The 24425-nt window shown below is 42.7% G+C and overlaps 1 protein-coding gene across 1 annotated transcript in view; it reads left to right on the forward strand.

Annotated features, from left to right (window-relative positions):
* The first annotated feature begins 19344 nt into the window (after positions 1 to 19344).
* FAM81A (family with sequence similarity 81 member A) overlaps positions 19345 to 24425 on the forward strand; it is a 46024-nt gene continuing 40943 nt past the window's right edge. The window contains exons 1-2 of the mRNA XM_045530457.1: positions 19345 to 19441; positions 20441 to 20714. Of these exons, the coding sequence (XP_045386413.1) occupies positions 19422 to 19441; positions 20441 to 20714 (294 nt within the window). The 5' untranslated portion in view covers positions 19345 to 19421. The remainder of the gene's footprint in view (positions 19442 to 20440; positions 20715 to 24425) is intronic.

The raw sequence follows: 24425 nt of genomic DNA on the forward strand, positions 1-24425 counted from the left end.
AGGCATGTGCCCCCACATCCGGCTAATTTTTCTATTTTTTTTTTCCCTGTGGAGATAGGGTGTTGCTATATAGTCCAGGCTGGTCTCAAATTCCTGGATTCAAGGGATCCTCCTGTCTCAGCGTCCCAAAGTTCTGGGATGATAGCCGTGAGCCATCACACCTGGGCAATCTTGGGTTTTTAATTAAAGTAATGCACACAAAAAAATCTATCTCCTGTAGTGCGTTACAATCAAAATGATTCTGGAAAAATGGATATTTCATTGCAGTTTAGCCTACAGAAACAGTAAAAGAATTGGAAACAAACTAGCATAGGCATAAATCATTGTGCATGAAATTTCTTCCCTTCAGAGTTGAAAACAAATCACCTGGAAAGAAAAAACAGTAAGTCAGAAGTGGGAAGCAGTGGACCAGATTCAAGACCACTTTGAAATCTCAGTTCATAGTGAGAAATTCATGTTTTGAAAGAACTACACTTATGTGTCTTATCATTAGTGAATCTTTTTAAATATTGGATTTTATTTGTTAATTGGTATGATTTTTAGAACAGAAATTCAAGTCAGCTTCTATAAAGGATGCATACATACGGCAAGAGCCCCTCATCTTCCAGGGCCTCTCCTTCCCTATCCTTGAGAGTGAGGGAGTCTTGTAGCAAATAAAATATCACAGTGTCTTTGAAGGTCATAAGAAGTAGGACGAGGGAGTTTCCTCTGCTTTATAGGCACTCCATTCTGAGGAATGTAAGGGTCCCTCCTAGGAAGGCAGGAATGGGTCACCTGAGGCTTTGACTAGAGGGGGAGGGACAGGATGCGGGGCCCAGTGGAGTAGTGAGGAGAGAGGGGAGACAAGGCTGAAGGGACCGCCATGTGTCCGTCTGAGATGCACGCCCTACACACTGGAAGGCAACCCAATGGAGACAGGCAAGAAACATGTTGAATCTTTTTCTGGACTCTCTGTGATGGGCTCTGGGTTTGCATGGGCGATTTCTGGCAATATTAATATCTGTGCACCTTTCCAGAAATTGTGGCAGTTACATATGTTTTGAAGATATTTTAAGTGGCAGAATGTCACTGGGAAATTGAATGATACTGTCATCACCACGATAGGATTCTATTCAATATGTATTTACTGAGTACATACCACGCACCAGCCAGTGGGAATCCAACTGTGAAAAGGAACGAATAATCCTCGAGCTTTTACAGCGCTACAGGGATGCTGTTAGATCAGGTCTCCACATCATAGGACTAAAGGCCATGACTCTCCTGGTCACAGTGGCAGTTTTACATGTGTCTGTGATGATTCGATTAACATATGTCAGACTAGAAACTCCAGGAGAGCGGAGAGTGATGTCTCTTTTTTCCTTCTTCACCATTGTGTCTTAGAGCTAAGCATAGTTTCTAGCACTTGGCAAGCACCCAATAAATATTATTGTCTGAATGAATGTTACAGGCGCATTAGCCCTTTGTGGGGGGTATTATCCCGTTTTATAGGTGGGGAAACAGCCGCAGAATACCTAAGACCACACACAAATTACTGCTGGAGCGAGGATTCCAAATCGGCTCAGCCTGACTCCGCAGCTCGGGTTCTTGTACCACGTCGCTCCCTCCCCGGGTTGGAGGGGCTGGGCTGTCCGGGGAAGCAGACGGCATCACCTGCACAGGGTAAGTACCGGCGTCTACGAAACAGGTATGAACCTGACGCAGCGAGGCTGGCAAAGGGGGGTCCCCAACTCTGCTTAAATCCCGCCCACCGAGAGGAAGCAAAAGTATGAGTGAACCGGCTAGTGCAGAATCACAATGAGGATCCAAAATCGAGAGGAAGGTGGAAAGAGTTGGGCGCCTTGGGAGGGGCACGAAGCAGAGGGAGCAGAAAGGCAGGGGAAGAAGAGGGCTGCTGGCAGTTCTTTCTCGCGTCGTGTCTGTTGCGATGAGACGCGATCCTTGGTCTCAGCTGCAGGTGTCAATGTAATTCATTAAATGACAGCAGCCCCGGAGGGTGGGTTCACCTGCACAGGTAGGGCGTCAGCGCGCGAGCCGTTTAGCAGACCGTGGCCTAATCAATTAACTTCTCCCCAATTTTTGGGGGGGATAACTAATTTTGTGGGCAAGAGGTTTAGTAAATAAGGGATGTTAGGACTCTGGAGAGAATTACAGTGCAAACTCCGTGGCTATTATCTTAATCAGGCACCATCTCAACACCTCTGCCTTCAAGTCAAGCAGCCCTACGACAAGATTTATTTTCCAGTAAGCGAAATCCCCGCCCGCCAACTCCGAGGCGCTTGGATGCGAGCTCTGTGGGAACCAGCAGCGCCGAGCAGAGGCTATTTTGGGTGTGGGAACGAGGAGGGAGGAGGGGCGGCGCCGGCAGGCTGGGCGCGGGTGCGCGGGGAAAGCCTCCAGCTCGGGCTGCCACGGCAACCGCGTCCAGGCAACGCGCCCGGAAGCGGCTCGGGCGGCGCGCGGCGGCTCGCGCCCCCCTGGAGCTGCGAACCCGGCCGGGCCGCGCGCGGGGCCAGGCGGCAGGCGCGCGCTGATTGGACGGCGCTCCCCGCGGCGCGGGCCCGCAGCCGGGCGCCCTGCTCAGCTAGCGCCCGCGGCCGCCGCACCCAGCCGCGCCGGCGAGGACATGGGCGGCCGTGGCGCGCCCGCCCCCCGCGCCGGTGAGTGCCGCGCCCCGGACCCCCGGCTGCGCATCCTGCGGGTCCGGGCGGCGGGAGCTCCCGGGGACGGCCGGTGACCTTGGGGCAGCCGCTCAGTAGATAGGCGTGGGGGAGAGAGGGAGCTGCGCGTGGCCCATGTGACATGCCGCGGGCGAGAGGGTTAACTGCATGCTGACGCGAAGGGATGAAGTTGGGCACAGAGCGCAACTGGCGTTGCATTTTCGCGGGGGCTGCATGCTAGCAACCCAGCCGAAGCCCCGAGGGACTGTCTGGGGGAGCGGCGCTGATGCACAGATTGCCAGGGGCAGGGGCGAGTCCGCAGACCCACCACTCAGAGCTGAGTGACCTTGGGCAGGGTAACCATTCTGCTCCTCTGCTCCTTCTCTTTTTCTTATCTTTCAAAGGAGGAGCTCGGGCTCTTTGCAGTTCCACACTGCTGTTGTGTCTTGTACTGTGAGCTGAGAAAGAGCCCCAAAGTACGGTTCTGCACGTACTGGATGGAAAAGGTTCAACCCTGTTTATTCTACGGGGGTTTCCATTAACTGGCTCCCAAAGTGGCAAAAAAATGTTATCGTTTTATGGAAGATTATGGATAGAGCAGTCTGTGGTTGAGAGAGTGGCTCTTAAGATGCACAGGTTAAAACCCCTTACGTGCCCTAAAGACAAGAACAAAATCAGGGTTAATGCTCATGAGTTCTTTCCCGTAGTTGATCTAATAGGAAACTTTGTATTTGAACAGGTAAAATCAAAACCCAGTAGTGGCAGGCAGCAGCAAATTAAGTGAGTCATTTCTTCAATGTGCACGAGGTTGTGTGTGTGTGCGTGTGTGTGCGTGTGCGCGTGCGCTGGCACCCTTAGCTTAGAGTCTGTGTACGCCAGCGTTATAAATTATTTCATAGGAGTAACCAGAAATAATGCTAGGATGATTTGAATGCACAAAAGTGCAGCTTTCTTGGAAGCAGGGGCAAACATTTGCAGCTTGCTCTTTAAATGAGAGTGAGGTTTGTGAGAGTAAATATGTTCTTTTCGGAGAACCGTCCTTAGAATTTGCACATTGCATCTGCCTTCAGGGCCCTGTCATGGAGTGTGTGTGTGTGTGTGTGTGTGTGTGTGTTGGGGGTGTGCTCCTGAGACCTAGTAGGCTGTGGCACTTCTATTTTTAGCATTGGCTGGTACTGAAAAACACATTCAGGCCCCCTTCCATATTCTCAGTGGATAAACTTCCCTCTTCCATGGTGGTGGAAGGGAGGAAGTGCCCTCTTACAGATTCCTCGGGTTGCCTCTTCAGACTTTCTGCTTCAAGGCTACCTTTGACATTCATTCGAATCTGATTTCAATTGTATGAAAATGTGGAATGGGAAGACAAAGTTTCCAAGGTTAATGTATAATCTTCTGCAAGCTTGTTTACCTGAGGGTTTAATAATCACTAGTGGTTTACATGTTAGAATTCTGATAGCATAGAGATAGAAAAATCCTTACTGCTCAAGAATTCAACTGCCAAACCCTACAAACCCTCTAATGAACCACACACATCATTGCACTTGGAACCCTCATTAGCAAATTATTCAGCCTCCTCTCTCTGCAGGCCGCTAACTTATGTGACTCCAATTTGCCTTTCAGTGTCTTATTTCTTGCGTCCTGCAGCCACACTCCTGAATTTTCATTTTTTTTTTTTTTTTTTTGTCGCTGAGCCCACCTCCTCTCCCTCCCCTAGCACCAGAGCCTGAGTGAACCCCTTCCCTCAGAACAGCTCTCTCTGCTGACCTCTTCCATCTCACCAGAGGGGGATACTCTTCCACTGGCTCCTTAGTGCCACTTCCAAGCCATGAGCCCATCCCCAGCCAAGTCTCTTAGAAGGCAGTGCTGTCTACTTATGCCCCCATGCCCTCTTTCTTATCTTCTGGCTCAGTGCTTCCCAAACCTGGTGGCTCCTCAAATCACCTGGAACATTCTGAAAAACATGACTCTTCATGACTCTATCAAATATAACAAATTAGAATCACGATGGTTGGCGGGGGTGGGGTGGGGGAGTGAGGTTGGGGGGAGGCTGGTGAGATCTAAGAATCCTTATTTTTAAAAACAAACCCAGGCCGGGCACAGTTGCTCATGCTTGTAATCCCAGCACTTTGGGAGGCCAAGGGAGGAGGATCACTTGAGGCCAGGAGTTCAGGACCAGCCTGGGCAACATAGAAAGACTGCATCTCTACAAAAAATAGAAAAATTAGCTGGGCTTGGTGGTGCATGCCTGTAGTTCTAGCTACTCCAGAGGCTGAGGTAGGACAATCACTTGAGCCCAAGAAGTTAAGGTTACTGAGCTATGATCATGGCACTGCACTACAGCCTGGGTGACAGAGCAAGACCCTGTCTTGAAAAAAACAAAACAAGAAAAAAACCAAACCCCAAAAGGAGGAGCGGTAGGACAGGGAGGACGAAGAGAGAAAAGAGAACTCTCGGTAATTCTGATGTCCACCCCGGTTCAGTGGGAATCACTTCACTTGATGCTACAAAAAAGTGATTAAGAAACAAACACAAAATGTGAGCAATGTCTGCTTTGCTTTGTTTCTTGCCAGTGACTTTGGGGTTTGTGTTGAGGCTGTTTTAATTCATTGACCTTGAAGTTTTTCAACATCAACTTCTATAGCCTCAGTTTCTACTTTTCTCCAATTACTGACATCTTGAACTTGTTCAGTCTTGGGAATTTTTCCACCTTTAAGATCAGCCTACTCAGATGATTCTTTACACCTATTACACCTGATTTTAACCATCGCTGAGGACTCTGGTCCCTTAATCCCTTGCTGTTCCATCCTTCAGCCCCTTTATGGTTCTGTTTCTTGACTTGGAGTGTATGGGTTGCCAGCCATTTCAGTTTTGTCTGGAATCCAGAATCCTTTGTCTTAGCATGTTGAGCTTCTCATATTCCAGTCCTCAGTCCAAAATCAAACTCATTAGCTCCTTTTTCTTCTCCCAGTCTGCCAAAGTATCCAAGAGAAAATCATAAAGGTCTTCGGATTTGTTCCATGGCAAATTTATGCTGGCTCCAATTTCACCACTGATTTCACAATATAAAGTCCTGCTTTACCTTCCTCACTACCCCAAGCATTTTTCTCTTTCTCTCTTTGTCATTCTTTATTTTCTCTTTCTCAAAGGAAGAAAATGTCTACAAGTCCTTTCCCCAGGATTAACTCATATACACTCCACGCTCTTCATTCTCTGAACTTCATTCCCTCCTTCTTGCCTCTTTTGGGAACTTGCTGTATTTGCTGTTCCCTTTTTCCAGTTTCTTTGGTCCCTCCTTACTCTGCCCCCAGCCCTCACTCCACCATAAGAAATTTCTTCTCAGAAGAAATTGTGCTAGAAGGCCGGGTGCGGTGGCTCACGCCTGTAATGCTAGCACTCTGGGAGGCCGAGGTGGGAGGATTGCTCGAGGTCAGGAGTTTGAGACCAGCCTGAGCAAGGGTGAGACCCCATCTCTACTAAAAAATAGAAAGAAATTAACCAGACAACTAAAAATAAATAGAAAAAATTAGCCGGGCATGGTGGTGCATGCCTGTAGTCCCAGCTACTCGGGAGGCTGAGGCAGGAGGATTGCTTGAGCCTAGGAGTTTGAGGTTACAGTGAGCTAGGCTGACACCATGGCACTCTAGCCTGGGCAACAGAGTGAGACTCTGTCTCAAAAAAAAAAAAAAAAAAGAAAAAGAAAGAAATTGTGCTAGAGTCCCAGCTCTGTCCAGTAGAACTTTCTGTTGTGGGGGACATATTTTAAGTCACTCACCACATGTGGCTATTGAGCACACAAAATGTGGCCAGCATGACTGAGGAACTTAGCTTTTCATTTTAGTTAGTTTTAAATGAATTTGAATTCAGTTTAAGCAGTCATGTGAGGCCAATGGCTACTATATGGGATAGTGCAGTTCTAGACCCTGCTGCTCTGTTGAGCTGTCCTCAGTTTCTCTCCTTTGACTGTCCATTTGCCTCTTCTGGCTTCACTCTTTCTGTTGAAACTGCTTCCTGGGGGTGCTCCATCAGAAGTGTCCTGGTTGCAGACCCGATGCCTTTGCTCTGTGTTTCCCCACCTTGATCTGTGCCCTGCATCTTGGGCTGGCATCAGCCCTCCTCCTGCATGTCTCTCTCAGTCTTCGAGGCACTGGCTGTCCAGGCCCATTCGCGCCTGATTTTTCTTCTTTTCCTTGTCTCCTGGCCTCTAGATGTGGGGATTCTGTGAGAGCCTGTCCTTGGTCTTTTTCTGTTCCTTTCCTGGCCTCCGCGCTTCTCTCTCTTCCAGCTCAATGTCACCGCCAAGCCCACAATAGCAGTTACAGAGCACTGGGCACTTTCCAGCGCCTCCCTGGGTGCCCTCGTTCACTTGTATTATGTTCGCTAATCCTCGCTCCAACTGTGAGGCACAGACTCTTATTATTCCTGTTATGTAGGTGAAGAAATTGAAGCAGAGGGAAATCAGAACAACTTCAGTAAGGCTCTGCTTGTCAAGGAGCAGACCTGGGAAAGGAACTCCAGCCATCTGACCTTGGAGCCCTGCTTTTAACCCTGTTTTGTTCGGGGCCCTGAGATACCTTCAAATCGTCCTGACCTCTCTCCCAAATCCCACTCAGAATTTAATACTCAGAAGCTAGACTATTTCTTCTCTGTTCTGTAATCCTTGCTTCCCTAATCATTTTTTCCACCTTTTAAAACTTTTTATTTTAAAATAATTCAGATTTATGGAAAAGCTGCAAGAATAATTTGAATAATTCCAATATACCTTTTAACCACATTCTATAACTATTGATTTTTTTACCACATTTGCTTTATCATGCTCACTCCATCACGTGCTCTCGCTTTCTCTCTGTCTATCCACATGTATGTACATATGCACACAAACATACATGTTGTGATTTGTCCTGAACCATTTCAGAGCAAGTTGTAGACATGTTACACACCTTCACCCCCCTAAATACTTATGTGTGTATTTCCTTTATAAAAGGACATTTTCTTGTATAACAAATGTCAAAATCAGAAAACTAACACTGACTCAGTACTATTATCTAATCTACAGACCTTACTCAACTGTCACCAATAGTCCTAGTAATGTCCTTTATAGCAAAAAGGGAGAAAGAAAGATCTTAATAAAAACAAGATGTTTTCTGGTCCAGGATCTTATGTTGCCTTAGTTTTCAGGCCTCTTTCATTTCCTTTCATCTGGGACCGTTTCCCAGTCATTCTGTCTTTCACGACCCTGACACCTTTGAAGAGTACAGGCTGGTTATTTTGTAGAACGGCCTTTAGCGTGGGCTTGTCTGATGTTCTCTAATGAGTAGCAGCAGTGTGTCCCTCTCGGTGCCTTCCTCAATGATTCCAGTGCTGCTGTCCCCCTGTCTGTAGCTGGCACCTGAACACCTGCGGCTCTTCTGCACACTCCCACACCCAGCTGGTCATCGAATGCTGGGGTGCTCCCTGCACAGTGCTCCTCCACTGTCCCTTCCTTTCTGCTCCTCCTGTCTTTCTCCTGTTCTGGGCAGTCGTGGAGTGAATGCCTCTGCACACTGGCCTCAATCGACTGTTCCAGCCTTATCTCCCACTACTTAGCAACAGGAACGTGTGTGGCCAGTGGTTCTTACTAGTCAGTGTTCCTCTGCTTTGTCCTCTCTCTACCCTTTCTCACGCTGCCCTGAGTTTACCCCTTTGAATATCCGACTCAAATGCCTGCTCCGCAAATGCTGTTCCCGATGGCTCAGTTCAGAGTGATTCTGCCTCCTGCCTGGTGGCAACACCTCGTTGGTACCATTCATGTGGCCCTCACTGGCCTCTCCGTTCTTGCATGGTGGCTTGCTAGTGTGATTTCCCTATAGAATTGAAGTTGCTCCAGTGTGGGGGCTGTGTCTTGTTCAGCACCGTAGAGCCTCAGTGAGTATGTGTTGACTGGACTAAGGAATTTGATAAATCATTAAGCAAGTGCACAGAATGACCTGAGTGAGAGCTGTCTGCTAGCATCTGGTCCGTGAAGGTGGGTGCGTGACTCATGCCTTACCTGGTTGGATGGGTGTTGGCTCAAAATTGGATCTTTTAGGAAAACGGTAGATAATTTGAGAAGGCATTTTCATGTTGTAAGTAGAAAAAAATGAGCTTTCCCTGATGACATCTTAATTTCGTGTATGTGTGTCAAGACAAAGAAAGAGCACAGTTGATTTAAAAAAACGGTAGAGAAACCTAACATAGCATATTAAAAATGGCCCATCTAGTTCTTCACACCCCAAATGAGCAGCTGAATGTGAGAGGAGTAGTTTCTCAGGCTCACTTCCTCCCTTGGAACCCTGGAGCCACCTGCTTCCTCCTGCGTGTCTGGCCTCCTCTCTCTCCTCTTCGCCTCCTTGGCTCCCTCTTCCCCTCCACCCGCTATTTCTCCTCTTCCTCCCTTTCTGCCTGGTCCTTTCTCTTAGCATCTCTTCTATTGTCCTCCCTCTCCCTACTGATTATTTTACTTCTTTGACTTATTGAATGTCTCTTTTTGTTCCACGAGTTTTCAATATAAAAGCAGGTGATTTGGGGAAAAAGAGAAAATTGCTTTGTACTGCTTGGTCATCTTTTGTTGATTCCTTTCCATGTCTCAATAGTTCTTGGTATTTTAAAAATGTAGTTATCGGTGATAATAAAATGGTTTATCAGAAAATAATTACCTCGTTCTGGCACACCAGGAAAGTTACTGGGAATATGCTGGTTGCTAAACATCAAAAAGTCCAAATTTTTCAGTCTCTGCTAAAGCAACATTGGCACTTTAGGTCACAAATCAGATTTTGGGGGGGTGAGTTGTTGGGGTTATTGGGAACTGCAGTATTCTTCCCTCAAGGTGTGCCTGCACTTGCCGACTGGGGGTCAGCTCCCCTCCCCACCTCTCACAGAGGATGCTTTTGTGGAGACAACATCCTCTCTGGATGAAGTAGCTGTGGAAGGGAAGGCGAGAGATTCTGCTGCTGTAGCTGAGTGCGGCTTAAATAAAAAGCATGTTTATGTGGGAGAGAATGTGTGGGGGTTGCTTTTGCATTATGGAATTCTTAAAATTGTTTAACCGGGAAGATGTTATTCAGAAACCCTTGGTGCCTTAAGCTTGTTTTTTGTTTATTTCAGATTTCTCCCCCGCCCCATTTTTAATTATCTCTGGAAAAGCTCTAGAGTCCTCCCCTGCTCTCTCTAAGATAGTTATAAAATTAATGTGCTGTGCTCAAGTTGTTACTCCAAATAAAAGAGTCTCTCATAGACTCTCATGTTAGGCAGAGAAGTCCAACCCCCTCGCTCTGTGTGTGAGAAAACGGGCACAGACTGGAGACTGGATCTTGCTTCCAAGCCCAAATCCTTAGCTTTTCCATCAGGAATTCCTACAGGGTAGAACCCAGAGTCACCGCTAGCATTCTGTCTTCGTGAGTACACGGAGTTGTGCCTCTTCCCCTCCTCTATGTGATCCTTGGTGCATCTGGGGGTGGAGGTAGTTTTAGTAGGTAGAGAGTTTACACCAGCTTTTAGTAATTTTTTTTCTGCTCTAGCTGTTGCATTTAGCACATTCCCTTTTCAACATTTGGGAAGGTGTCTTTTCTAATGCTAGAAAGAAAAGTGGCCAAATATAGCTGTTTATCATAATAAAACACCCCTAAAGTAATATTCAGACACTTCTTGTTTGGTGTGAGTGCCCGGGCACGCGGCAGGGTGACCTTAAGCCATGTGTCAGGCTCACAGCTGGAGAGGCACCTTGAGTCAGCAATCCATATGTCATTTGGGCAGAGCAACTCAACAATTAAAACAATGGGCCTTCCCTAACTAGAAAAACAAAACGGCAAGTGAACAAATATTTATGAGTGTCTGCGAAGAGGCGCTGTGCCAGGCTTCATGGGGATTACAGATTCATACGGGATGTGGTCCCCGCTGCCCCAGAGCAGCTCAGTTGGGGAGACATGATCCATGAAAAGTTCAAATAACAATAGAAGATTTAAATAGCATTTCAAAATAGCTGTTATTAATAGATGAGAACAAAAACCAATCTGTTTTTGCAGGGTTCTCATAAAAACGTTAACATCATTCTAAGCTGTGGAGGGTGGATTAAAGCAACATTAGTGTCCATTCCACCTAGGGGTCCATTTGTAAATCCATCCAGGCCTGAAGGAGGCCGTGTGGATGGCCGATTGGCTGCATCCTTTTATTTATACAGTAATCGCTGCACTGGCTGGAAGACCACTGAAAATGTTCTAAGCATTCTAAAAAGTTCATTTTGATGGGTCAGAAACACAATCACCCCTCGTCTTTCTACCTCCAGCAGAATTCCCTTTGTGAATGTGATAGAGCAGAAGGGGAAAGAATACAAGTCTTGCTAAGTACAATCAAGGCCATTTTCACAAAAGGCATTGGAAATATTTGCTCTGGGACCCTGCGGAGGGACTCATGCTTTCCCTGGACCCTAAGGCTTTGGGAATACTGTGCTGGTGGCACCCCGGAGCCACCGAACCTGTACAATATGCCTGATTCCCTGATGTACAGGCAAGCCAGGCTTCAATCACAGCTTTGATGTGAGCACCAGGTTCAAGCCTAATTACGTGCCCACAGGGAATGAGCAGGGGTAAAAATTGACAGCAAACATGGTTTAACTGAACCATACAATCTTTTAAACCTGGAATCAGGCTTATTTCTTGGTTTTGATAGCTGTAAATGAGCAGTTTCTGCTTTTTTTGTTGATCAGTGGTTCATTCTTTTATTCAAGAAGTATTTATTTAAATTTTTGTCATTGTGAAAATAATACTCTTATTAAAGTATTTGAAAAATAAGGAAAAGCAGAATAAAAGTGTACCCAGTGCCACTATTGACATTTCAATATATTTCTTTCCACTGTTTTAAAGGATATTATTGTAATAGTACTTCTCGTACTGGAATCCTTGCCTTACCCTCTCCATGATAGTGGAGGGATTTCTGGGTTCCTGGGGTAATGTATGATTGACAAAATGTCAGGGTGTGTTAGAAACATGTGTGTGTCCTTGGCATAGTGTGTCCAAGGATGGATGTTTAGGTGTGAGTACGCCCAACGTCCTAGAGACCATGTAAGACCTAGATGACTTACCCATATTTCTCCCAGATCCACCTTACACCACAATGCCATCTACTTCCTTAAATATGTGAGCCTGGTACTAGCCCAGTGTATTTCTTCCAAGAATTGCTCACCTATTCTAAAAAATTCTGCTCAAGGGTGGGGAGAGGTGGCTGCCTACTAAAAAGGAGACAGGATGTCCTTATTGGTGCTGTTTTCATTTCATTTGCACATCATTTGGAGGCACTTCCCCAGTCTGGGCCCCTGTGGTTAATTTATGGAAAGCTCCTGCTATAATTAGTGGCCTGTGCAATCAGTGGGGCAGTGGTTGCCTTGCCCTTGACCTTGGGTCTCCTGCCTCATCCATCTCTGCTGGGTTTCAGGTAGGCTTCTCACTATGGGGAGGAGAGGAGGAGAAGGAGGACGAAGAGGAGTGGGGTATGGCAATGGTGGCAGTGCTAGTGGTGGCAGAGAACTTAAACGTTGGCAGGATCCTTTAAACTCTTAAGTTAAAACATTTGCACCACCTAAACTGGTGCCATGGAGCAAAGCTCTGATTTCCAGGCCTTGATTATAGTTCTATTTAGTATATACCATAAATCCACCTTGATTTTTTAAAACTTAACATTATAGCTAGCTCATATTATAAATATTTTCTATGTTACTTCATAGTCTTTGTAACTATTACTTTAAGTATCTGTTGGTATTCTTTTGAGTGGATGTGCATTGTTCTAATTAACTACTCTTCTGTTGTTGGACATTTAACCAGTAGCCATTTATAGAAATATTAACATCTTGTTAAGATCACATAGTGTTAAGTATGGATAAAATGCGGTAAGTGTAGGGATTTGATGGAGAGATTTAGTTACTGTTGCCATGAAATTCCCATCTCTTGGGCTTAGAGTGCATAAGGCAAGATTGAGTTCTGTGCATGTCCTAGAGAGACTAACAATTTGACTCTCCTTTGAACTCTTATTCTTTACATATTTGGTCTTTTTTTTTTAAGTGGGAGCAAAATTACTTCCTAGTAGTTTTCTTCCTTTCTTTTTTAATGCTATAATGAAAAATTAAGTTTAAGAAGTAAAACCGGCCGGGCGCGGTGGCTCACGCCTGTAATCCTAGCACTCTGGGAGGCCGAGGCGGGTGGATTGCTCGAGGTCAGGAGTTCGAGACCAGCCTGAGCAAGAGTGAGACCCCGTCTCTACTAAAAAAAAAAATAGAAAGAAATTATATGGCCAACTAAAAATCTATATAGAAAAAATTAGCCGGGCATAGTGGCGCATGCCTGTAGTCCCAGCTACTCGGGAGGCTGAGGCAGTAGGATCGCTTAAGCCCAGGAGTCTGAGGTTGCTGTGAGCTAGGCTGATGCCACGGCACTCATTCTAGCCTGGGCAACAGAGCGAGAATCTGTCTCAAAAAAAAAAAGAAGAAGTAAAACATGCATTTAGTCAAAGCCCCCTGTATGCCTCTGTCTATCTCCCACTCAGAGATACAATAATGACCTGACTTGGAGTTTGTCATTTCCAAATTCATCTTTAGATGTTATAGATTTGGCATATTTTAAATCTTTGTAAAAATGATTTTGTATAGTATCCATATCCTTCTTCAAGTTGCTTTTTCCATGTAGTATATTTGTGAGATTCATTCACACTGGGACTTATAATTCTAATTCATTTATTTTCAATACTATTTGTTCTCTTGTTGTATGACTACATCACAATTTATTCATCTATTTGCCTAATGATGGGTGTTCATTCCCCCCTCCCCACTTTTTGGCTATTAGAAACAATGCTACCTTAAGCATTCTTGTAAATGTCTCCTGTGAACATATTTGGAAAGTGTTTTGAGTATTTATTAATAGAATTATTGGGTAATAGGGGAAAGCTGTGCATCCTCAGCTTTACTAGATACTGAACATTGCTGTCCAAAGTGATGCTGTTCACAGATGGGAATTCACATTCCCATCTGGCGTTCCTGTTGCTCCATATATATTCTTGTCAATGCTTGATCTTATCAGACTTGATTTTTGCCAATATGATGGGATGAAATGGTAACTCTTGTGATTTTATCTCTTGTGGCAAATTAGATTTATAATTTGCTTCCACTGGCAAGAACAGAGCCACTGTTATGAAAAAACTTGTTAAAATTCTTATTCTTTCTTCAGTATTCTTTTGAGATTTTTCTAAGCAAGTCAGCCATTTGGAAATCTATTAAATGACTTAAAACTTAGATTGTAAAATAGATATTTTATTCCCAGTGATCAGAATTATACCGTATGTGATTTGGTGTCAGAACCCCAGCTGACTACAGCTGCCCACTGAGTACAGGTGACTGTCAGTTGGCTGGGCTTTGGGTGTTGCATTCAGTTGGTTGAGGTTGCAGTGAGCTATGATGATGATGCTGTATTTTACCTGGACAACAGAGCAAGACAAAATTTATATATATATATATATTTCTTTCTTTCTTTTTTTTTTTTCTATCAGACGTGCATGAACAGACATTAGCCAAGGAAGGGAAAGGAACCAGCCCTTACTGAAAGCTTATCCAGTGCCCTAAGGCCAGACGCTGTTCTGGATACCCTGTAGCCTCCTTGTGGGTAATGACTAGTGCTGAAGGGGCCGAGGCCCAAAGTTCAAATCCTGGCTCTGCTCCTTCCTGGCAATGTGAAGCTGGGCCAGTTGCTGAACATTTCTAAGTCTGAGTTTCCTCTGGTTCAATGGAGATAATAAGAGTATATGATTGTGAGGATGAATTAAACTGCTGCACGTAAATGTGTGTCGTGAGTGCCCGACTCAGGGTAGGGGCTTTCTAAGCATGAGCAGCTGTTAGCACCTGCTCTCCAACCCGACAAACTCAGGCCAGCTCGGGAAGATACAGTTAGTGGGGAAGCCAGGATTCAAGTGAGGGCCTTTCTGACCACACGTTTCTCTATGGTAGAAAAATATGGTGGACCCCGTCTATTGCACTGTACTTGTGAAAAGGGAGAGTGAGAGAAGGAGGGACAGGAGAGACCGTACGAGGAGGGAAAATGGGCAGTAAAATTGGGAAGTTATGAGCAGGGAAAGGGCAAAGGAAAATGAATGGAGAGTAATCAATGGTAGGGAAAGAAAAAAATTGGAAGAGAGGAGGAAGGAAGAAGGTAAGGGAGAAGAGCTGGGAGAGGGTGGGGAGAGGGGCCGGAGGAGGAGAGAGAGGAATGAGGGAGCTCTAGGTGAATGCCAGTCTCTCCCACTCAGGTAGATCCCATCCCTGGGGTGGCTCGATTCCTAGCCAGTCCCCAGGGCCGTGGGCCTGCATCCGCCACTGCCCCTCCTCCTCCTCTGACTTCTGCCTGCCCTGGAGGCTCCTGCCTTCCACACCCAGAGCCCACGACTTCCGTCCCTCCTCACTGCTGCTGGGATAAAGTCCACAGGTCTGAGCCTGTTGTGTCGTTGGAGACGAGTTTAGGGAAGAACTCCCACCTGTCTTTCCAGACACACCTTCAACTGTTCTCCACCCGCCTGCTATCCTTTCACTCTATTTTTAACTATAAAGAAATAGGCTTTTTTTTTTCCACCATAATATTACAACCACTTTATTCATAAACGCTTTGCCTATGTTTTTTATTCTGACACTCAGCCTAACATATCAGCACTATATTTTAACGGTGAAATGAAAAACTGTTAGCTTTTACATGACTGGTATATTCAACTTTTTAGCAAAAATTGTCATTTTGATTTATTAAATTCATTTGTCATTTCAATATAAAATGATATTTCTACTCAGTATCACATTACTTCTAAAAATATAATAATTCCCTGGGCACAGTGGCTTGTGCCTGTAGTCCCAGCTACTTGGGAGGCTGAGGCAGGAGGATTGCTTGAAGCCAGGGGTTCGAGACCAGGTTGGGCAACATAGCGAGACCCCTGTCTCTCTAAAAAAAATATATTGATTGACATTAGTATCTCCTTTTGTCATTAAAATATTAAAATATGCATGTTTTTGCTTCTCACTTCACAGAATCCTCATATTGACAAATAATTATTTTGATTTAGTCAATAGCATTTTCCTTTACTCTTGCATGAACCTCCAAATTCTGTTGATACATTGCATATTTTGGTCATTATGCTTTTAATTTTTCTTATATCTTTCAATTCTTTTCTCCTTGCTTTATCTACCTGTTCCTTCCCTTACTGTCCCCAGTTTTTTTAAACATATAAAGTGAAGACTGTTTAATACAACATTGAAGCATGACATAATCAAGACAGCATGAAACCCGGACCTGTGTGATGAGGTTGTCGACCCACTTGTGGTATCAGAGAGCAGATGCGTAAATGTACAGGAGATGATAACCTCAGGCAGGTAAACCAGAATTGACAACAGGAAGATCTGCAAACGATGCTTGAGAAGTTATTTAATCCAGTGACTTATGTATCATCAGTCTTCATTCATCTGCAATGTGGATCCCATGTTCTGGCAGAGCATCATGTTGCTAACAAACCAAGCCACCTAACAGATAGGCAGATCCTCACCACATTCATGAAAGGGCATCAGTTCTGAATATGTGTGTGGTGACCTAAGCCATACAACATTTTCTATCATGGCACATAGCACAGAGGAGGGTTTGCTGCTGGAAAAACATTTCCGGTAATCAGTGGTGCATAGACTCCTTTTTCAGAAAGTTTAAGTGGTTGGGCTTTTGTAGCTCACCCAGACAGATGAAATGACCTTCAGAGGAGGGGATGCCAAAGTTTCCTTCCATTCGGATACTTATTAAGTGTGTAATATTTGGGATTCAGGCTTGGTAAAGAACTATACTTTTTTTGGTTTAGTTTTTTCTTATTCTTTTTTCATTTTTTTGTAGTTTTTTCTTTATTTTTCTTTTTACTCAAGAGTATGTTCTGTAAAAGAGAACCATACTTTGTAACTGAGCCATATTCTGTAATGCCTTTATTGCTGCAGTCTCTGATCGTTAAGCACGAGTCATTCAATCACTCAATAACAAACATGCGTGGTGTCTTCTAGGTAACCTCTATGTCTATTAAGATTTGAAATGTGCCCTTAAGAAGCCTATAGTTTAGTAAGGGACACAGACTATTAAACAGCTAAAAATAATAGCGCATAATTAAGTAGTATAAAAACATAGTTAAAGAGCTGAAGAAATATAAAAGAGGAAGTCATTTTATAGAATCGAGGGGCTGGTGGGGCCTTAAAGGATGAATAAGAGTTTTCTAGGCTGCCAGGGGAGGGAAGGGCATTTCTGATAGGGCACATGAGGAAAGGTAAGATGGTGGGAGAGTACTTGACAGATCCAAGGACAGCGGTGGACAGGGTGGCTGAGTTGACTGGAGCTGGTGAAGTGGCTAAGTATGAGGCTGGAAGAGCGGGTTAGGCCATATTGTGTTGAGGGGAAAGGAAGTAGGGGTTGGAGTGTTGAAGAGAGAAGTTGTGGAACAATCTCTTCATTCCCCACGTTGGGAAAGCCTGCTCAGTTTCATTGGTTCTTCCCTGACCTCACTGCTATGCAGGAAAAATTGACCCCTCTCCTTTTTTTTTGGCTTCCCATGTGTTCTTGTTCCTACAATTAGCCACTTACCCTATTGTTTTTTTGTTTTTTATTTTAGAGTATTATGGGGGTACAAATGTTTTTGTTATGTGGATTTCTTTTGTACTGCTTGAGACAAAGTTGTAAATGTGCCCATCACTCAGATAGTGTACATTGTGCCCATCAGGTTTGATTTCACCCCTCCCCGCTCCCACCTGCTTGATTTCCATTGAGCTTTACTTCCGTCTGTGTGCCATGAATGCTGTTTGGTTAGTTCCAATTTAATAGTGAATACATGTGGTGTTTGTTTTTCCATTCTTGCAATACTTCACTAAGGAGAATGGTCTCCAGTTCCATCCAGATTGTTACAAAAGGTAATTTATTTTTTTTATGGCTGAGTAGAACTCCACCCAAGTGCCCATGCATTCATGAGTGGATTAATAAAATGTGGTATAAGTATACCCCATTGTTTTATGATTGGTTTAGGTGACTTCCCCAGAGGGAAGAGATTTTGTCTTCCCTATTTAGGTTACTTGGCTACCTAATAGATGCCCATTGAATGTTTCTTAAATTGGGTGATTCTATAGATTAATATCTCAACTGAGGTGTCTTGTAACTTTATAATTATAAACATTCTATGATCCTAAATAATAGTGTTTTCCACATTGACCTAATTTTATTTACAATAGTCCCCTATTATCTATCCATGGTTTTGCTTTCTGCAGTTTTAGTTACCCATGGTTAACCTCGGTCCGAAGATATTAAATGGAAAATTCCAGAAATAAAAAAATTTATTTAAATTGCACATTGTTCTGAGTAGTGTGGTGATGACATCCTGCGTGGCCCCAGGATCTCCAGAGTGTCATGTTGTCTGCTGCCTGCCTATTAGTCACTTACTATCCATCTCTGTGATCAGATTGACTGTTGAGGTATCACAGTGCTTGTGTTCAAGTGGCCCTTATTTTACTTATTAATAGGCCCAAAGTGCAAGAGTACTGTGCCTAATTTATAAATTAAACTTTATCATAGGTATGTATATGTAGGAAATAACATAGAATATATAGGGTCTGGTACTATCTACGGTTTCAGGCATCCACTGGGGGCCTTGGAATGTATCCCCCGTGGATAAGGGGGCACCACTGTAGTCCACATGGCAGAAATTCTTATTTTTGACACTTAAGAACTCCCTGAGAATCGGAGCTTGTTTGGCATGAATTGCTTTTTTTTCTGAAATGCAATTTGTTTAAATTTAAAGTTCTTTGTCTAGGGAAGCGAAATGTTCACATTTTGAATCTCGAAAATAAAACACTGGTGAAATGATGCCAAAACAATGGTTTCAATCAGAAATGCTTTCTGAATCTAGCATCTAAATGGGAATTAATGACAGAATCAGATCTCAGTTACTAGGCATTCATTGTTTTAAGGCAATTAATAGCACTATTGAGAAACCTAAGTAATAAAATATTTTAAAAACCTTCTATTTTTGTTCAGATTTCTAATGAGTTATGATGATCAAATATTCCTTTTATTCAAGATGTAATATGAATAATTGTATTTTATAATAAAGTTTTAAAATTCTAATGAAGAATATCATTTTCATTCTCTTAGTGGATAGATTCCCTCAATTCAGATTGATCATGCATTGTTTTATTTAAGGTTAATTTAGAAACAAGTGCTCTTAATTTGCCATGGAATTTACTAAATCTGCTGAGATCAAATTTACTGAGGTAGTTTTCTGCAAATTTCTGCAGAGAAGTATAAGATTGAATAAGCCTGTTTGAGAAACTCTTGTTTCGGTAAAAGTGGTTTCTCAAGCTTGAGATGCAGATTTGGAGAGAAGAAACTTCAGGAAACTCCATTTAACAGTCTTTGTTGATCTGTCTGGTGAAGCTTAGCAGTATTGATTTCAGAAGCATTTTGATTTTGCTTGATTTTTTTTCTTATTTAGAAGCATTTGTTTATTTTACATATAAGATATAAGGTGTTTAACAATATAACTGATCAGTGTCAACATAATTTATGATCCACTTAGTAACTTAAGATTTGAGGTTGCTTAAGTTCTGGATATAAACTGTTAAATAATTTAGTACTTATTTTTTCAACAGATGTGAATTATTAAAAAGAAAATGGCCCAACGGAGCACTGTATTTCCTTCTCTTGTCACTGAGGAAAGGTATAATATATGGAAAATATGCATCTAAGGTATACTTTTTCTTTCCACCTATCCCATGAGGGCTGCTTAGTGGGTGTGATAGTCATTAAAAATGAAGGCTTGGGCTGTTACATTATCCGAGAATGGTTTTGTTTTAAGGACAAGAGAAGTATAATTGTGTCCCCTCTCCTAGCTTCCTATTTGTAGCATACTGTGGACCACTCAATGACCCCAAGAGGTGGAGATTCCACAGTATCTTACAGTAGGGAAGAACTTCCTGTCCATAGTAAAATGTAACTCTGGAAGCTTGAGGCTAATGTACCTGTTAATCCTTTTAAACCTGAAGTTGCAGATGGGGTATCTGGAGGTGAGAATTGGCTCGTGAAAGTGCATTGCTTGGCTTGCATGATCTTAAATACTTTTTAAATGAATTGTCAACATGAAAATCAGGTGATTTCACATTCAAGTCTGGATTTGCTAGCTCTTCTTGAAATATCAGATAATCTGGAAAAATGGACCCGCATTCCCAGATAGTCACTCATGGGTAGAGCAGAACTGTGGCTCCCTTTACCTGGGAAATTCCCTTTTCAGTTCTCCAAAGTCCCCACCACTCTCTATTGCATTGTACATGGTGTGCTTCACTTATTTATGTCACCTACCTGACTCCCGTAGGCATTTGGATTTGTAACCACTGCTTCAGGGGGAGCGAGGAAGGAGGAGAGCATGTCAGGTGACTTTGTTAGTAAGCTTGATCTTGATCACACAGCTTACATTGGGAAGACATCTTGGTGTGCCCAATTCTGCCAGCCTCTTGCTCTTGGAGGTCATGGAACCTGCCGCCAGCACACTTCTTAAGTCCAAGGGCATGATTATTCAAAGATCTTGCCTGGCTCATGAAGAAAACTCTTGAGGACAGAAACCCTGCTTCAAACCCCATTTAGCTTGTAGGGATAGATGGTTTGTATTTCCTTCTCTGGGAAGTTTTAAATCTGGCTTTACAAATTATTTTTTCCCAGCTAACAACGTGCTAATGTGGTTCCCTTCCGTAGGCGAGTTAGAACCATGCCCCGACACAGCCAGTCCCTGACCATGGCCCCTTACTCATCCGTAAGCCTAGTGGAGCAACTGGAAGACAGGATCCTCTGCCACGAGAAAACCACCGCCGCCCTCGTGGAGCACGCCTTCCGGATTAAAGACGACATTGTCAACAGTTTGCAGAAAATGCAAAACAAAGGGGGAGGTGACCGCTTGGCCAGGCTTTTCTTGGAGGAGCACATCAGGAACATAACTGCCATAGTGAAGCAACTAAATCGGGATATTGAGGTAAGGTGTGTGCAAGTCAGATGGACTCTGTCCCTTTCCACAGAATTGCTCCATGCCAGGAGGTCAATGAAATCCAATTCCCATCTCCCAAGAATAATGCAAAGCTATCTGTCTTGCCTATTTTTTTTAATTTTTAAGACAGAGTCTTGCTCTGTCGCCCAGGCAGAGTGCAAGTGCAGTGGCATCATCGTAGCTTGCTGCAACCTCAAACTCTTGGGCTCAAGCGATCCTCCTGCCTCAGCCTCCCCCTGCGTCAGCCTCCCGAGTAGCTGGGACTACAGGTGAATGCCACCGCACCCAGCTAATTTTTCTATTTTTAGTAGAGACGGGGTCTCGTTCTTGCTCAGGCTGGTCTTGAACTCCTGACCTCAAGCAATCCTCCCACCTCGGCCTCCCAGAGTGCTGGGATTATAGTCATGAGCCATAGTGCCAGGCCTGTCTTGCCTATTCTTAATGATCACCAAGGAAACAGCTTGCACAAATGTCTTAATTAAATTTATTCCAGTATTTGATAGCAGTTACTGTCAGTGTTATTTGTGTTTAATCTAAATTTACCTTGCTGATTATTAAATCATTTTGTTTTGTTTGGCTGTCAGTGGAGAGAGAGAAGAACTAGTCAAATAGTTTCACTGTAAGAACCTTTATATCTTTGAAGACAGCTATTAAATCAATTATTAGGTCAGCCTTTGATACTTCAGATTAAATGTTTCCAGGTCATAGTGATTATGTATAATACGGTTTACTACACAAACAATTTAGGTATTTGAATTGCTTCTCAGACACCCCTTTTATTGTTCTATTTTTCTCTGAAACGGGCCCAATAAAAGGCCGATATTGTCTATTTTTAGAACTTGCAAATTTACTGCTATTTTTTGAGCAGTCACAGAGACCACACAGTTAATTCAGAAAGCTTAAGATCATTTAGGGTCTGGGCTTCCATCACTGCACAATGTTAATACCTTTCACACGTATTTATTACATATATACATTAAAGATCTATGGCTAGATTAAGGAGAATCTTTGTGTCCTGTCATAGGGATTGTATGTTAATTATACTTCTGAAATTAAGCCTCATTTCTTTTTTTTCTGTTGTCAGATTTGTATTTATTTATTTTTTTAACAGCTTCATTGAGGTATAATTTAAATGCCGCAAACATTCACCCATTGTACGTGTACAATAAATGATTTTTGTAAATTTATGCAATTGTGCAACCATCAACACAATTGAGTTTTAGGGCATTGCCGTCATCCCCTAAAATTCACACCATCCTGTTTACAGTCAATCTGTACTTCCACCCCAGCCCCAGGCAACCACTCATCTACTTTCTGTCTCTATAAGTTTGTCTTTTCTGGACATTTCCTATATATGGAATCATATAGTATGAAGTCTTTTCCATCTGGCTTCTTTCACTTAGCGTAATCATTTTGAGGTTCAGCCATGTTCTAGCACGTATCATGTTCCTTTTTATATCTGAGTAGTATTCTATTGTATGAATATACCACATTCTATTTCTCCATTCATTAATTGATAGACATTTGGATTGTTTCCAGTTCTTACCTATTAGCAGTAAAGCTGGTAACACTTGTGGCAAGTCTTTGATGTGGAAATATGTTTTTATTTCTCTTGGGTAAATTACTAGAAGTAGAATTGCCGGGTCTTATAGTGGGCTTATGTTTAACTTTTTAAAACATAGCCATTTGAAATGCAGGAGTTAAAACAACAACAACAGAGCCAAATGATTTTCCAAAGCAGCTGTACTATTTTATGATCCCACCAGCAATGTAGGAAGGCTACAGTTTCTCTACAGCCTCACCAGCACTTGGTATTATCTGTCTTTTTCATTATAGTCATTCTAGTGCAGGGGTAAGGAACCTTTTCATGTTGGAAGGCCACATTAATTTAGCTGCAATCAAATAAGCCCACATTTAAGAAACTTCAATTAGATATACTTAAAAATGTACATTATTTTGTTAAAATCTAACTACTATGTACTTAATTTCAAAAAATGAAAACTATTTGTTAATTTTAAAGTTAACTAACTTTTTAATGACCTTGTTGTGTCTGCTTTTTGTTGGAAAGCATTTGAATATTTGGTTGCAGCATGGAGGTCCGCAGTTTTAGTTGATCCTCTAGATGGGTATCAGTCATTTTTGACCTTAAGGGCATCTTGATTTGGGTTAGGTAGGAGAATGTAGATCTGCAACAATAAGTGGTTGAAAAGCAAGAAAGCATTTTTGGGGCATGTTGCCAAAAGCATGGGTATTTTACTGCATTTTTCCTTATTTCAACTGGATCTTTCTTAGCGTCAGACGATGACTTTAAAATGTCATCTACTGAGAGCTCAATCAATTCCATCTGTAGTTCTTTAGATGCCGTGGTGATATCAACTAGGTAAGGCTGAAATGCTAATTTGAGTGTGATGTCATGATTCTCAAAGTCAGTGAACTTTTCATTGTATTCTCTAATTAATAGGTCTATAACAGCTACGTATTCTTCAAATGATTCACATATATCATCCTGCTCATCAGTGACTTTTGCTAACTGGGAAAAATGTTCATCCAAAATTTCCTTTTGAGGAAGTGTTTTGTAAAAAGATAGCTGTTTTTGAAATGCTTGAATTTTTTGCTATATATCATGTATCAACTTAGGCACCTGTCCCTGTGATAGCCAACATACTGTAGAATGAAATGGCAAATCCACACTGAATACCTCATTGTTCAACCTTAGCATGTTACAAAACTGAAGATGCCATGTTGCATTTGCATGAATACAGTTAACAATACTTATAACTTGTTGCGAAGTGTCACTTAAAATAGTAGCTTTAGCACAGAGATTTTGCTTATGCAAGATATAATGAAAGAAATGAGAGCATCTGGATCTGTTAATACTTTTTTTTTTTGTCTGTGCAATAATCCCTTCATGTTTTCTTGTCATGGAAGGTGCACCGTTTGTACATACACTCACTAAATTTACCAAATTCAGTCCAACTTCACAACATTTATCTTGAAAGTTGTCGAACACATCTATTACCTATGTTCTGTTCACAAGAGTGCCCAAAGTTAGTAACTCTTTGTAGCAAAGACAGTCTTCTGTTATGACCTGAATGAAATATAAAACCTGTGCTTAGTCAGTAGTATCAGTTGATTCATCCAAAGCAATTGAATAATATATATTTTCCTGTTGAAGTATTGTGTGAAGTTGTTCTGTTAAATTGAAGGCTAATTCATGCTGCCGATCAGTTATGGTTCTCCTTGAAAGAGGCAGTTGTTTGTACTTTGAAACATTCTCAGGGTCTAAGCCTGCAACTTCAACAATGCATTCTTTCATAATTTCTACATCAGTGAATGGCTTCCCTTTTTTCCTGAGTATATAAGTAAGTACTTTCTAAGTTGCTTCAGTGGCATTATTTACAGGTCTTATTGATGCTTGAAAGAATTGTCTTTGCTTTTGGCTTTCATCTTTTAATTCCTGTAATACAACCATTTGAGCCTCTCCCTCTAATTTAAAATATTTGTGGTCTTTAGGAGTGTTATAATGCTGAAGAGCATTGAATTTATTTAATGTTGATGTTTCAGTGTCACAAAGCAAGCAAATCGTCTTATCTTTAGCAGAAACAAGGTAATACTGCAATTCCCAATTCTCATTAAAAAGTCTGTTTTCTTTTTTCAGTGTGTTCTTGGTCTTCTTTGACATGATGGGCTGTTAAGCAG

Source organism: Lemur catta, chromosome 1 (genome assembly GCF_020740605.2).
Source record: "Lemur catta isolate mLemCat1 chromosome 1, mLemCat1.pri, whole genome shotgun sequence".
In the NCBI taxonomy this organism is placed as follows: domain Eukaryota; kingdom Metazoa; phylum Chordata; class Mammalia; order Primates; family Lemuridae; genus Lemur; species Lemur catta.